A 15,022-nucleotide genomic window follows, 5' to 3' on the forward strand; every position below is an offset into this window, starting at 1 on the left:
TTTGATACTTGATTCTATTTTTATTTCAGCTCTCTAGAAAATGGGGTGCTTTAACAAAAGTCACAGTAAAGAGCAATATTTCAGATGTGTATTTGTCTGGCATACTGTGATCCTGCGATTCCTGAGGAGAGACCTGGGGACAGCTCTGGCTGCAGACACTGTGGGAAGCCCAGGAAGCTTTTGGTTCTGTTTTGGTTTGTTAAAGCAACATCTGACAGGTGACCATGCCAGAGGCTCTGCAGCACCAGGGTGGCACATACAAGAGTCAACTTGAACTCAAGAAGAAAATCAGGAATGAATCATCAGGTCAACAGGTGATATTCCTGCTGTTTTTTGCATCTGCTGCGGGGATCAGAGAGGAGAACACTTCCAACCATGCAAATTCCTTGTGGCCAAATGCAATTTGGAAATCTTGGTGTCAACGTTTGGACATGTCCTGCTGTGAGCACCTGGCACTTGGCAGTGGGAATGCTCTAAGCCCTGGGTAGAAGGAGTGATGGATGCTCTGCTGCCAGTCCCATCCACGTTCCTGTCCTGCACTGCTGAGCCCCTGCTGGAGCTGGCTCTGCTCCTGCAGAGAGAGGGAGTGATCTGATCCCTAGCTGTGACAACAGGCAGCCTGTGCTCTCCTGATAAGTGGCATCCTGCCTCTTCCCTCCTCCCCCACTGTTTGTGCACTTTGGATTATGAGCCCCAGATGCTGTCTTGGAGTCCACATCTGTGTAAGAACAGTGCCTGGATGTGCAGTCCTTAAGACACTGTCAAAATATGAATTTTTTTCTGCCTGGAGCTTAGGATCAACTGCACACAGCTAAGTTTCCTTGTTAAATTCTTCATTGCTGTCCATAAAATCTTTCTGGCTTTTAAAAATAATTTGTGCAATCTTGAAGTATGATGGATATTTTGGCTCTGTTTACAAATTGGAACTACTGTGGTCTTTCTCTTTTGGCTTGTTTGCTTTTATACCAGAAGATTATTTAAGTCCTCACTGGCTCATTTTCAGCAGTCAAGTGAGGTTTTGGTATCTGGAAACATAACGAAAGTGGAATTGCTGAGCTTCCTATGGAAATAATGTGTATCCCAAGTTACCCCTTTCCATCCACTCACTGCAGTTCTGGCTCAAACAAGCTTTGGTTGAGTGTCAGGCATTTTAAAGTGAAACCAAAATAACTCCATTATGAGGTCAATTACTCCTAATGGTGGTGGTGCTATGGAATGCTCCATGAGTGAGTCATGCAAGGCCTGATTCTTCCATCAGTCTGTAGAACAGTCCCTTCTGAGCTATTAAGTGTTCTGGAGTATCAAATTCTGCTATCCGGCCATTTTCCAAGACTAAAATCCTGTGAACATTAAAAGAAATGTGAGTCTGGGGATACACCAGCACCTATAATAACTTAGTAATTTCTACTTAGTTTTAAAATAAGTTTCAGTACTTGCTGGTTATTCAGCCAAGCCTTCCAACAGCTTTTCAGCTGGGAAACAGTACTGGGATAGAAAGGGCTTCTGATGAGTGACTGTTCAAGTGCTGAGTTTGGGAGCAGGGGTTTGTGGCAGCTGAGACTGGGGAGAGAGATTTGTGAGCAGGAATTGGGTATTTCTGTTTCACAGCTCTCAGGTGACACAAGGAGCTGTAGTCATGGTTTTGCTGTCAGTGGTGGGGAGAGGGCTGTCACACAGCATTTACTCCCATCGTGTGGGAGTAAAGGATCTCTGATTAACCTCTTGGTGCCCTGCTGGTTTAAGGGAGATCCTCAAAACTCTAAGGCAAAGCTTGGAGGTTTAAACACGAAGAGGACAGAAATGAAATTGCTGCTCCCCACCACGGTGGTGTGTCAGTGACACCAGCTGCCTGTGTGTCCCCCTGCTCAGAGTGTCTGTACCTGTCACAGTCCAGGACGGTGTTTACCCGGTGAGCGATTGTTAACACAGTGCTGTCTCTGAACTCAGTCCTCAGCATGGATTGAATCTGGACATCAGTTTCTAAATCCACTGCTGCCGTGGCCTCATCCAGAATGAGGATTTTGGCTTTCTGCAGGAGTGCCCTGGCCAGGCAAACCAGCTGTTTCTGACCAGTGCTGCAAGCAGGAGGAGGGATGGTAAATTGAGGCCAGTAGTCACTTTTTTGGGGGTCAGAGCAGATGATTCATTTGGAATCAATAATGAAAAGGTGATTTCTCCCTTTCTCTGAAAGGCTGGTTGAGGCTGGTGGCTCTGCAGGTAGGTAACAGCATGCAACAGCCTAAGGAAGGGAGGGGAAGTATTGTGATATCACCCTGAAGAGCTGCACTTGAAACAGGATTTTAAGTACTGCGCAAATGCAAACCACCACAATGATTAAGTCTGGAAGGACTTTTTTAGTGTCATATGATTTGACTTCATGCTGCTAAACAGGGCAGTAATGCAGCAATTTGCAGTCTGAACATCATAAAAGAATTTTTCTTTTTTTAAAGGAATTAGCCTCCTTATCCAACCAGCTCTGTTCTCCTAGCCCAGGGGCTGGCACTGCCCTGCCACTGTCTTTCTGCAGATAAAGGTACCTTAGGTTTTCCCCTTGGTCAGTGCACTTATATTCCAGCTGCTCTGGCAAATCTGCAACAAAGTTCTTGAGCTGAGTCAGTTCCAAAGCTGTCCAGATGTCTGCATCAGTGTATTGGTTTAATGGGTCGAGATTCATTCTTAGGGAGCCAGAAAACAAAACTGGATCCTGAGCACAGAGACAGTACAAACAACTCCTGAAATGAATTATAAAATGAGCTGCTTGGGTCCTGCCTGCTGGGTGAGAATCTGTGACTAATGCTATATCAAATGGCAGATGAACATGGCATAGAGGTTATTTCCAACTTGGAAACTGCTGAATGTCCCTCCTCTCACAGAACCTTTATAAACCCTTCCCTGGTTGAAGACAGTGCTCAAGGATTTTGGAAATGAGTTTCATACCTGGGGAATGACAGTGATCTTGGTTCTGAGGTCATGGAGACCTAGTTGGGCAATATCCTGTCCATCAATTAGGATGGCTCCTTCTGCAGCTTCCACCAGTCGCAGCAACCCCACTGCAAGGCTGGATTTCCCAGCTCCTGTTCTGCCAGTTATGCCAATCTGTAAAGTGCAATGGAAGGACTTTGGTTTTGATGTTGATTGTTTTCTCACAGTTGGACAAACATGTCATGTAGTTCCTCTTGGCCTTTTGTTGGGAGACAGCTTTGCACGGATCAGATCTGTGCTGTTAGGGCTGTTGGTGATTCCCATAGTCTGGCAATACTTTCTTAAATGGAAGCATTTTTAATTCACCATTGTTTTGTATGAAAAGGAATCACAAAAGCCTTTGATGGGAAGAATAATTACAAGACTTAGCAGTTCAAACAGAGCCTTGATGTGGAACTAGACTGAAAAAGCGGAATTCCTTTGCTGTAATAAGCTGGACAAGGTGTGCAGTGTGGGAGATGGGCTCCTGCTTTCCTGCAGCTGCCAGGTTGCTGCAGCTGGGTGCAGGCAGGGCTGTAGCCCCTGGGTCTGGTCAGTGCCCAGCACTGCTCACACTGCTGAAGGAGTGGGTTTTTACCTTCTCGTGCCCGTTGATGGTCACACTGACACGCCTCAGTGCTAACTCCAAACCTGGCCTGTAGCACAGGCTGTAGTTTCTAAATTCAATCCTTCCTTCAGTGGGCCAAACCTGCCCTTGAAGTTTGCCATTCAGAGTCCAGGGTGCCTAAAGAGATGGAAGCAAAGAGCAGTGTTGAATGCTGATCTAAATTACCCAATCAAGTGGCAATACTGGAATGGGAAGTTCATGAAGACACCTGTGCCAACTACTGCAGTCTCTTTCCTGTTTCCAAACAAGAAAAAGGCCTCTAATTTTCATACTGCAGATGCTGGCTTTTGTACTTTTTCCAAAGATTTTCTTTACTGAAAATGGGGGTGAATGTTTGCTTGCTTGTCAGAGTTCTGACATGGAGTAGTTCAATAAAAAAAAATTTATATTCCCCTATAAACAGGCCTGTGAAAGCCTCCTCTCTCAGGGCAGCATATGGAGATATAATTTTAATCATTACAGAACAAAAATTACTGCACTAGAGACTTTTTACATCTAAAAGGCTATTTAGGAGCCATAAGTTCTCGGAGAGTTACATCTGAAGTCACATAATAAATACTCCAAATATGGGTAGGAAATATCTCATTCCATGAGTGTTAACAAGTGAAGCTATTTTAATGGCAATCTAATGCATAACTGTCTTAAGGAAGTAATGATCAGAGGTTATAAAACAAGTCTAGTCAGTTGGATAAAACCCAAATGCTGCAGTTCTTTAGAGGAAACATGAATGGCCTTTTGGAAGGGGAAAACTAGAGGTTTTTCAGGTGCAAGAGAAAAGTTACTCATTGAGTTTGCAGAGGTTTTCAGCCCCTTCTAGTAAGGTCAATAGTGGATTAGCTACCTCCTTAGGAGTCCTCAGGTATTCTCTCACTCTCTCCACAGAAACAATGTTGTTCTCTGTTTCTGTCCAGGAGCGAACCATCCAGTTCAGAACACCAGTTATCTGCCACATTGGAAAAGAAGCATTAGGGCAGATAATATGAGCCCTGACCTGTGCTCAGGAGTTACCTGGTACTTCGTCTTAGTGTTTATTTCTAAAGATCTCTTCATCAGCTAACTATATCAGAAATTAGATTACATCAGAAAACCTTAAAATGCTGAAGTGGAAGCCAGGTCCTGCCATAGCCCCTGCAGCATGTTTATAGAGAAAGAAATGCTACTGACTTGGATGTTAAAAGATGGTATAGCTATTTCTTAGGCTCTTGTGCAATTAGTCTACAAGCAGGTAGGACAGGTGAAGACCTTGCTTCAGCTGCCCAGGGCTTGCTTTGACTTATATTTTAAGTTCAGGTGCAGGAGGAAGAAGATGGCCCATACATGTGTTTATGAAGTTCATTCCCTAAGGGGCCATGTGCTCCAGATGCTCTGGATTTCAGCAATGACAACAGGATTTGGTAGGAAAAGGCATCTAGAGAGGCACAAAAAATAGTTCATAATAGAAACTGAAATGCAGTTGCTTTTGATAAAGGCAAACATGGTATTATTTCCACACTGGGTTACCTGGAGAGCATAGGAAAGGGAGAAGCCAGCAGTTCCTGGACTGAGCTGTGTCCTGCCCAGGGCTGCAAACAGGGCTGCAAACAGCACGATGCCATTGCCCAGGAACTCCAGGTTTGTAGCAAGCCACCTGCAGGAGGAGGGGAGCACAGAGATGTGGCTGTGTGCCCTCTCCCTTTCTCACAACACATGATTACTTTACAGAACACTCATGGAGCTTCTGGGCAGATTTGTACCTGTCAGCAACAGCTCCAGGGAAGCAAATTCGCTGGTTCTCATCCACTAGGAAACTGCTCTTTGAAATAAACCTCTGCTGGTCTTTGTGAGCACGGATCACACTGCTGCCCTGGAGAGTTTCTGAGATGTGGGAGTAGAGGGGTGACCTGCTGGCAGCCTCCATGCGCCTCAGCTGGCAGGAGGTGCTGACATAGAAGTGCTGGTACAAGGGGAAGGGAGAGTCATTAGAAGGCTCTTGCCCCTGTGGAGGTACTCAACAGGAAATTTGGGAAGGCCTCAACAAGTGCAATAGTATGTACTATCCTCATGTTACAAAACCTCATATGCATGTAGGAGATGCCCCTAAAAGATGGGGGCAGTGTTCCTACCTCTGTTATGTCCCATCTTTATTAGGAATAACCCTGTGGTGGGGGCAAAGGAGCCAGGGTGCTGTGAACCCACAAAACCTTGACACTCAGTTTCTCCTGCAGCTGAGCCCTTTGCTCGATGGAGAACAGAGATTTACTTGCCCTTCCCTAATGCTCAGTCTTGGCTGGCAAACGTGGAGACATTAAAAAGTACTGTAGGAATTCCACAGGAAAGGAAAAATGCTTTTGGTCTTCATGTGATTGACACTAATGGAGATGAGGGATATAGCCATAGGTAGGATTTGTTTTAGACATCAGAAAAGCACAAGCCTCTTTGTGAGGGCTCTGGGGTGCTTTGGGAGGCTGAGGTGATGTGGGAAAGGGACTCTTTCTTGCTCAGATGCAACTTGAGATGATGAAAGTAATTTCTGCATGCCTTTACTCCTAAGAAATGGAAGGAGGCTTTCTGCAGGGACATGGCTGCGCTGCTTCAGCCTGTCCTGCGTGTCTGTCTGTGAGCTCCTACCTGGAATGCTGCATAAAGAACAGTCAAGGGCACTATGGCCATTAGTGCCCATGGTGTAGCCACCACAATCACCAGGTAGATCTCCAGTAAGTTGAACAAGAATCCCAGCACGGACTTCAGCTTGTCAGGGATGACAGAATCAACAGCATCCATGTCTTTGGAGAAGCGGTTCAGCAGGTGTCCAATGGGTGTTTGCTCAAAGAAGAGCATTGGAGATCTCATGACATTGCTCAGCAGCTGCAGGAAGAGCTGGTGTGAGGCTAACACACCCCCCAGCAGCACTGCTGCTGTGCAGGCAAACCTGCCAAGGGCTGTAAGAGAAAAGAAATTATTATTACTAGGCCTGAACAAACCCAGCTTGGAGTCCTCCTGTTCAATGATTTCCACTTAGTCCTGTAAATGCTGCACCAGTGTGCAGTCAGGAAGGTGCAACAGGAATTAAACCTCTCTTTAGCAGGAATTAAACCAAGCCTCAGAGCTGCAGGGTAAGGTGTCTTTGCTGTAGGGTAGTTACAGAGTGGTCAAAGATTTTCTAAGCCATCTTGATGGGGAGCATGGATTCAGGAATTTAAACATGCAGGACAAATTATTCATGCATTACAAAATAAGCTTGACTGTGATTACTTTAAATTACTCTTTTCTTTTTAAATAGTGACCAAAATAATTGTGGCTATTTTAAAAGATAAAGAAGTGTAAAAGTCCACAAGTTTCTCTTCTCTCTTTTTTATGTGACCTAAGCCAAGATTTCATTCAGCATGGAGAAGAGCCCCCACTTGCACACTTTGATGTGATTAATTTATGCTGGAAGGATGAAAAGAGACATAAAAGAAAAACCTTCAGGGTTGGGCCCAAAAGCCCAGGAAGCTGAAAGCCCAAGGGTATTCACTTCTTTATATTCTGAGAAACCATCCTGGATATAGGAAAGAGAGGGGGGAATACAGAGAAGAATTTGGTGAGCAACTTAAACGAACCTTGAACCACTCCCAATGCACCAAAGACTCCAACTCTGAGCTCTGTGTGCTGCTGTGTCCCGTTGTGCACAGGGTCATCTGTCCAGAGGCTGAGCCAGTAGCCCCGTGAGAAGGCCATGGCCTGCTGGCATGTGAAGGACAGGACAATGTACACACACAGGGCTGGGCCCATCACCTTCAGGTAGGCTCCATACACCCCAGCACTGACCTGCAGAGAGGCAAGTGGGGATAAAGAGAGGAGAGGGTGGGAGGATGGAGGTTGTTAGCAAAAAAAAACCTGCTCTGAAGCGAGGAATGATTTATGGCATTTCTCAGTTATATGTCACAGCCATGGCAGCCATGTTGATTCTTGTTTTGCTTTTCTCATGGATGAATAATGAAGGGATACTTAAAGAAATCATTAATGAATGATTATTATCAATTGATGAACATTATGCAATAGGCTCATGTTCCTTCTGGAGTGCTTTCTTTATGTCAGGCAGTGGTTTTCCTGTGTTGCTGGTGTGAGAGAGAACTGCCATGTTTACACTGGGTGCTTGTGTGGGGGCCTGCTGATCAGGAGGTGAGGAGATCCCAGTCTGACTAGTGCTGGGGTTCCCTAAAGAAAAAGCTGCTTCTGACTTCTTGCTCTCATTTCTTCTCAGTTTAATATGTCCTTGTCTCAGTTACAGGGCAGACTTGTACAGCCCAGCTGAGACCTGTGGCTCTGGTGTAGCTGGGGCAGGGAGCTGACCTGCCTGCCATGAGTGTGTTATCCCCATGGGATGTGTCCCTGCCTCTGCAGGGAGGTGCTGTGCTTACCCTGCCGTGCTGAGTTGTCTCTGCCTTGGTTAATTCTCCACTGGTGGCTGCAGCACTGGTACAGACCTGACTCATAGGACAGGTCTCTCTTCCCACAGCAGATTTCACTGGATCACCACTTCATGAAGAAAACAAAAATCATTTCAATTTTTAGCCACCCCTAAATCCATACCTATTTTGAGGGCTGCAGTTTTCAGGGCTCTCCAGAGTGACCTCAGCCATTGTCCATGTTTGTCACAAGGACTGGGCTCTGTCAAGCCACTGAGAAGCAGAGGCTTTAAAGCATTCGCTCTCCCAGGCTGGCTCGGGCTGAGTCTGACCTTACAGCCCCACTGGGAAGTGATCAGCAACCAAATGTATCAAGGAGCTTGTACTTGAGCTCTGTTCTGCCTCCTTGTGAAATACAGAAGAAATGTCAGTCAACTTCCACATTCAGGAGCAGGGTTTTATCTGTTCCTGAGTTTTGCTTGTTTGCTCTTGTTATTAATTTACAGATCAATCCCAAACCTGTATCATACTCAGAGCCTCCATGTAGGCTTGCATGGGCTTTTGGAGTAAATTCTTCAGTGTCTGAGACTGCTTTAAGCTTACAGCTTACCTGAGGGGTTTCTCCTGAGATGGACCATTTCCAGTGGTGACAGTGCCTTTGGTGTCTCCCACAGCTGTGAAATAAATGTATTTTTTTCTAAATGCTTTACAATCGTGTTTTGTCCTATACAACCTTTGAAAGACAGGTAATATGGAGGAAAGATTCATTAAAGTAATTGCTTCTAAAGGTAGAAAGATCAAGGTGAGGCTTGAATAGCACATACAGTGGGTAATAGTTTACTGCATCATTATTGTCTACTAATATGGATTCAAGAATAAGTTTTGAGATGATGAGTCAGCTGATTTGACAGGCATATTTTTTGCCACACAAAGCAACGCCTTACTGTGATTGTATCCCTGCTTTAAATGTCCATAATAAACAGATGTGATATGAAGGGACCAATTGACTGATAGACCTTGGGAGAATGACTGCAACCCATCTAGGTTACCTGGAAAACTGGCACGTGGCTTCTCTTCTGCAGTAACGTGTGAACGAAGAAATTCTGCAAAGGCCCCATCTCTCTGTAGAAGTTCTTGGTAGGAACCAGTTTCTGAGATCATTCCATCCACCAGAAAAATAATGTTGTCCACTTGAGGCAAAATGTTAATTGTGTGAGTCACTAGCACACGAGTCTGCTTGAATAAAGAGGGAATAGTTACAATTGTTCTGCTGTCAGTATTGGTATCAGTATTTCAGGATCAAATTTAGGCCTCAAAAATTCATCAGCCTGAATGGAATTAAAGGACATTTCCTTTTATTTACATTTCTGAGCATATTTGCACAGATAATTAGAGGAAAAGGCATAAGAAAAGTAATTTTCCCCTAGATTAATTGGCATATTCTGCATTTCTGACATACAATCAATCCCTTTGAATACACCTTAAGTCTGATACATTCCTCTTAGCCAGTCATTCTGTTTCAATACAATAATTCTATTCTGATACTTGCAACCAATCCTCATGGAGAGAAAGGTATTTATAATCAGACATGTTTGTTTTAATTGGACTTTCTAAAGCAATAAATTGCCTGATTCCTGCTTTCCTGTGCAACTGAATCAAGTGTTTCTAGGCAATTTATAGTATGAATCCAATAGAGCTGCCCTAGCATCCCTTCTCAATGTAACCATGTTTATTATCCAGACTGCTTGACAGCAGAGAAATACCATGGAAAAACAAAACACAACTTATGCAAAAAGAATGGAGGAGAAGTGTTTAACGGTGAACATTTGGGTGATGAGAACTGTAAAGGTGCCACTGAACTTTTCGAAAGTAATGGGATTAGACATTGTGGTGCCTGAGTTTGGGAGAGATCAGGCAGCTCTTCCTGAACTCTGCTGGAAGTAAATCCCAAAGGGAGGAAAGGATGTTGACAGAAGACCAAAGAACTGTGAACTTGCTGTGAAAGTAAGGCTGGCACTAGGCATGTGGTTTGCATGAGGATGAAGACAGCCTTCCTCCTGGGTGAGATTCCCTGCAGGACTTGCAGGTGCTGTGTGGCCTGCAGAGGTTCCCCAGTCCCCTGCTGCCACTGTAAAAAAGCATTTGTGAGCCTTTGATTAAACTGAGCAACCCACTCCACTGGAAATATTTTGGGGGCTCTGCTAATTAGAGACATTGTGCAGTTGTTTACAGTTCAGGTTGATAGCACACCTTGTCCTTCAGTAAACCACTGGGTCCAAGAACATGTTCAAAAATGTGCTGCCCAACGTGGGCATCAACAGCTGACAGGGGATCATCAAGCAGGTAAATGGAAGCCTTCTGGTACACAGCCCGAGCAAGGTTCACTCTCTGCTTCTGCCCTCCAGATAGGTTGATTCCCTGGAAAATATATTGACTGTTTATTCCAAAGCTACAGCATATTTTCCAGCTGTTGACTCCTTTTTACACTGAGGCTTTATGACTTCCTTATTTTCAAATCAGTGCATCTCCCTCCCTCCAAAGAGGGCTCCTACAGAGTCTCTTGAACAACTCTCTCCTTCAAAAGATCACTGAAGTGTTGATTTTTGTCTTAAACATCTCTCATGTCTCTGGTTGGGCTAACTGTCAGAAGGTGGGCTTAAATTATATTAGATCATGGCCCAACTTCCCAGAAATTCCTGAGCACCTCTTGTGAGTTTAGTTTTGTGTTTTCATCACAGCTCCTAAAGCTGTAGTTACTCAGGGGCAGATGTTTTAAGCAGGACACCTGAAGTTGTAGTTCCTCAGGGAAAAGCTGGCCAGCCCATAAACCCAAGGCAATACCTTTTCTCCTATTTCACTCTTCTGCCCTGCAGGGAAGGTCTCCAAATCAGGGTGCAGTGCACAAGCCTCTGTCACTCTACTGAACCACGTTTCATCCATCTCTTTCCCAAACAGAATATTGTCTTCCACTGAAGCATTTAGAACCCAAGCTTGCTGGGGGACATAAGCTGCAGTGTCCTATAAAAGCAGAAGAATGTTAGCAAACCTTTCCATAAGATCAACTTGACGCTGTGAGAATCTATTTCTCACTTATGGAAATCTGGAATGATCATCACCACTGACAATTCTCAGAAGGCTTTGCAGAGTATGAGTCTGCACTGTTACTACCTTGCAGTACAAGTACAGGATGCAATTTACCAGGATGACACTTCAGCTCACTGTCAGAGGGCAAAATAGAACTGGATCTTTGAAGTACTACTCCAGCTCCTATTCCCAAAGTTCAGGCTTATCTGAGAGGTCGGCAGCACCTTCAGATAATTAATTGTGGACTGATACACACAGCCTGTGTTAAAATTCAGCAGTAAATGGGTTTTCCTCAAGTACCTGATGCTGTGGTTAATACCTTACAGTTCCTGGAAACAGCCAAATTATAGAAGCAGGTGCTGAGGGGAAAATTCACCTTCACAGTGACGCAGCCGTCCGTGGCCTCCAGCTCGCCCAGCACCGCTGCCAGCAGGGAGGACTTGCCAGCACCCACCTGCCCAACCACAGCCAGCAGAGAGCCCTGGGGCACACTGAGGTCTATGCTGGGGGAAAAAGATCAGCCTCTTACCACATTTTAGATATACTTTCTGAAAAGAAAATAATTGTAATCAATAATTGTAATTATTATCAAAATTCATGCTATTGTTGGGTATGTATCGAGTAAATCCCCTCATTTCATCCCTTCAGACGCCTCCAACCTGAATGTCTTCATCCACATCCCCATCTGAGTTTCATACCCACTCTGGAGACAGGCTAGCCCAAAGCAATGGATGTAGAACATTCCTGAACATCAGAACTTACCAAAGCTTTTCTTTTCTAGAATGCCAATTCCTTTTAAGATAAGCATATAGTGATGCCATATATAGTATCTGCATTCTATCTGTTCTATTTTTTGCCTTAAATCACTGTAATTTCATATTTGGACAAGAAAACTGCAAAAAGAAAACAGTCTCCATATAATAAGGCAACATCCAGATACAGGCACCTTCATGTATTCATGTTCTCCTCATCATAAAAGAAAAATGTTTTATCTGATTCTGTAATTTTCAGAATTCAACACTGAACATGAAGCAAACTCAGAAGCCTCTGGATATCCACCCTGGTTTCACTTAGGCCCTGAGGAATTAGTTCATCCAGCACCCACACTGACCTACAGTATTGAGAGATGACTAAGGGTAAGTCGGTACCTTCTAAGACAAGGAGAAGTTTCTTTGCTCCAGCAAAAAGTCCCATTTCTTATGGTGATACTTGCCTGTACTAAAACATGAAAAGAGACAGACCGCATGTAAGTACAAGGATGGCCACAGAAATGTCCCAATTTATGTGATTTTATGTTTCAGTGTATATTTACGGTACATAAAATCAACCTTTATTATGAAAAGAAGGGGTAAAACACCAGATTAGATTTCACTGTTAGAAATAATGAGGCCAGAGAAGTAAGTAAGGGGACAGTAAGGGGCAAATATTTTTCTCTTGACTATGGCAGACTGAGTATAAGCTGAATAATGGAAATCACTCCTCTTGTAAGACAAAAATGCTAACATAAAAGCTCACCACAGCCAGAAGTGTTTCTGCTTGAGCTCTTAGGATTCAGTTCTTCCAGATTCAGAAAAGCTGCTAAGCGGTTTAAGGAAACTTTGGCCTGAAATGAAGCAGCATACAGAAGAAAATAAGATTTAAAGTAGAAAGGAAGCAAAAACCCAAAGTGAAAACTCAGCCTGAAGACCCACTTAGAATATTGATTAGTGCTATGCTGCAAATGCTGTAGGCTTAGATGGCCAAAGGCAGCTCTTCCTTATGTTACCTGCCTTTATTTCCACTTAGCTTAGGAAAACCCCCATATCATTTCCTGTGCTTCTGGTTCAGTGAACCTGGTACTTTTTCATCCAATTCTTCCTGCAATATTTTCAGTGATTGCTTCTGTACATGAAAATCTGTGATAGTCTTGGAGTGTTAAGAAAGAAATTAATTTCCTATTTATTAATTTCAATAAGAAATTTCCCAGTTTCTTACTGAACAATGAATTGCTTTTCTCTCTGGCCTGGACTAGCAGGGTCCCCCCTATGGAGATTTTGCTCCACCTATTCTGATTTCTGTGTTTAAAAACAGACCCTCTGACATCTAATGGTGCTTGTGCTGAGCTAAAAAAGACTTAGGCGTAATTCTTGTTGACTATTTTGTCAATATAAAGGAGCCTTTCTGAAAAGCAGTGCCATGAAGTACCTTTAGCTGCAAGCCCTTGCACTTCACCATTTCACAGTGGCAATGAAATAGCTGATGTGCAGAGCCCTAAGAAACCCCTACCTTTACCTGTTAATGGGGGTATGCATTAAACCCCTTATGGCCAAAGGAAGAGGAACAGGGCCTGCAGTTAACCTGGACAGCAGCATTGATGGAGAAGGGCAGGAAGGAGTTGGCAGTGTTGAGGATGTTGATCAGTGCTAAGGACACAAAGGCTTTCTCAGCATCCAGCACGTGTGTCTTGTCCACCAGGGTGTAGACAGCAAACATGACAAATGTGATCTGAAAGGGAGCAAAGGACAAGCAAACCAGTTGCTTCAGAATGGTTCAAGGGTGACAGGCCCTTCAAGTCTCTGGGACTCATTAGGTTAAATCCAGGCCATCCCCTCTAGGTGCCTGTCCTGCAGGTACCATAGGCAAAGGTCTGGCGTGTTGGTGACAGAACCAAGTTTGATCATTGGGTGTTTGCTCTGTGTTAAGGAGGTTTTGGTGCAGCAGCCACAGCAACTCCTGTGATCTCCAGCTCCTCCAGGCAGATAAAATCTTTAGCTGTCCATAGGAAAAAATCTGTCTAGGCAGGAGTACAAAGAAAAAGGGAAGTAACAGCACGTGTTTTATGCAGGAAGGTGATCCACTCACCAGGAACGTTGATGAATGGAAAGAAACTAGGGATGCTGAGAAAAGAATCTGAGATCTTTTTAAGGCCTGAAGTTCTTGCCTTCGGATTCCAAGCACTTTCTCCATGAAGGTTTTCTCCCAGCCATACAGTTTGATTACTTTAATGTCACTGAGAATAGCATTGGTGAGTTTGGCCCTCTCATCCTTATGTTTCATCTGGGTTTCCTGTAACAGATGTTTGAATTTTATCATTTAATAGGTTGAATGTTTAATGGTGTGATTATTCTGAAGAAAAATACCTTATTCCTGCCTCCAAGTCCTGAATAAATTTCCCTGAAGTTGAGCTGTGTATACTGTTTTGCTTATGAATCTTCTAGGCTGGGAAATATTTTATTTTTCATCTTCAGAGCTTTATTTTTACTGGCAGTACATGAAAACAACAGAAAAGTCGGGCAAACAGTAAAAAAGATGAACATGGAAGAGCTTACTCTAAATTTCAAGAAACTTTGCAAGCTTCAAATCCTCCTATGTTACTTCAGACAGTCATGGTGAGCATGAATAATAAATATAAATAATCACATAATTCAGTAAACCACTTCATTTTTATGAAGCAAAATGTACCTGAAACTGACTTCTCTTCTTGGTGATCACAAAATTCAGAGGCAAAAGAAAAACAAATACAGCAATTGCAGTCAAGGCAGGTGGCCCTAGAAGCTGCCAGGAGAGAAAAGGAAAGAGAAGGAACTTCTGGTGATGACTAGGAAAGACTGGGTTTTGTTCCCTTTCTTACTTCCCTCTTATTTGAACTTGTGCATAACATCCCTCTGGCTAAGCCTTTACTCTAATCTCGCCTTTGCCTTTCCTGGGAATTGTGCTCCTAAGCACTGTGGATTGTTAACTCTCCAAGCAGGATAACTCCTGTCATCAGGCTGTGCTGAATTTATTCTCTCCCTTAGGAACTAGATCGGTGCTGAAGGCGATCCAGAGGCACGCTGGCAATTTAAGCCATTCCTGGCTCTTCCCGTCGGTCCCTGGATGCGTTCAGAAGGACATCTTGTGGCTGTCCTAAGTAAGTGACCCCAGACAACACCAGGTTTTCCTTAAAAAAACCCTCAACGAAGTATTCGTGCAGCTTGTCCGCATGAGATGAAATGGTGGCATT

At 43.9% G+C, this 15,022-nt stretch overlaps 1 protein-coding gene and 1 long non-coding RNA gene across 12 annotated transcripts in view; one reads left to right on the top strand and one right to left on the bottom strand.

Annotated features, from left to right (window-relative positions):
* Window positions 1-15,022, bottom strand: part of LOC111935979 (ATP-binding cassette sub-family C member 6-like) — a 22,125-nt gene continuing 7,103 nt past the window's right edge. For 4 of the 10 annotated variants that reach the window (XM_086854106.1, XM_086854105.1, XM_086854107.1 and 1 more), the window contains 21 exons: window positions 14,482-14,574; window positions 13,882-14,085; window positions 13,378-13,524; window positions 12,556-12,643; window positions 12,189-12,258; window positions 11,417-11,543; window positions 10,798-10,974; window positions 10,207-10,374; window positions 9,006-9,189; window positions 8,567-8,630; window positions 7,969-8,086; window positions 7,168-7,375; window positions 6,197-6,507; window positions 5,323-5,522; window positions 5,090-5,216; window positions 4,431-4,532; window positions 3,560-3,706; window positions 2,938-3,096; window positions 2,538-2,704; window positions 1,881-2,075; window positions 1-1,340 (listed from right to left, as the gene is read on the bottom strand). In XM_086854106.1, coding sequence (XP_086710232.1) covers window positions 1,232-1,340; window positions 1,881-2,075; window positions 2,538-2,704; window positions 2,938-3,096; window positions 3,560-3,706; window positions 4,431-4,532; window positions 5,090-5,216; window positions 5,323-5,522; window positions 6,197-6,507; window positions 7,168-7,375; window positions 7,969-8,086; window positions 8,567-8,630; window positions 9,006-9,189; window positions 10,207-10,374; window positions 10,798-10,974; window positions 11,417-11,543; window positions 12,189-12,258; window positions 12,556-12,643; window positions 13,378-13,524; window positions 13,882-14,085; window positions 14,482-14,574 — 3,165 coding nt within the window. In that variant the 3' untranslated portion in view covers window positions 1-1,231. Of the gene's footprint in view, window positions 1,341-1,880; window positions 2,076-2,537; window positions 2,733-2,937; window positions 3,097-3,559; window positions 3,707-4,430; window positions 4,533-4,906; window positions 4,998-5,089; window positions 5,217-5,322; window positions 5,523-6,196; window positions 6,508-7,167; window positions 7,376-7,968; window positions 8,087-8,566; window positions 8,631-9,005; window positions 9,190-10,206; window positions 10,375-10,797; window positions 10,975-11,416; window positions 11,544-12,188; window positions 12,259-12,555; window positions 12,644-13,377; window positions 13,525-13,881; window positions 14,086-14,481; window positions 14,575-15,022 lie in introns of all 10 variants that reach the window. The other 6 variants (XR_015277296.1, XR_015277297.1, XR_015277295.1 and 3 more) reach the window with 6 other exon arrangements.
* Window positions 6,169-15,022, top strand: part of LOC147650046 (uncharacterized) — a 12,717-nt gene continuing 3,863 nt past the window's right edge. Inside the window, exons 1-4 of one of the 2 annotated variants that reach the window (XR_015277300.1) lie at window positions 6,169-7,348; window positions 12,052-12,176; window positions 13,865-14,044; window positions 14,817-14,929. This is a non-coding gene — a long non-coding RNA (uncharacterized LOC147650046). The remainder of the gene's footprint in view (window positions 7,349-12,051; window positions 12,177-13,864; window positions 14,045-14,816; window positions 14,930-15,022) is intronic. The other variant, XR_015277301.1, reaches the window with a different exon arrangement.

Source organism: Cyanistes caeruleus, chromosome 17 (genome assembly GCF_971803275.1).
Source record: "Cyanistes caeruleus chromosome 17, bCyaCae1.hap1.1, whole genome shotgun sequence".
Taxonomy (NCBI): Eukaryota; Metazoa; Chordata; class Aves; order Passeriformes; family Paridae; genus Cyanistes; species Cyanistes caeruleus.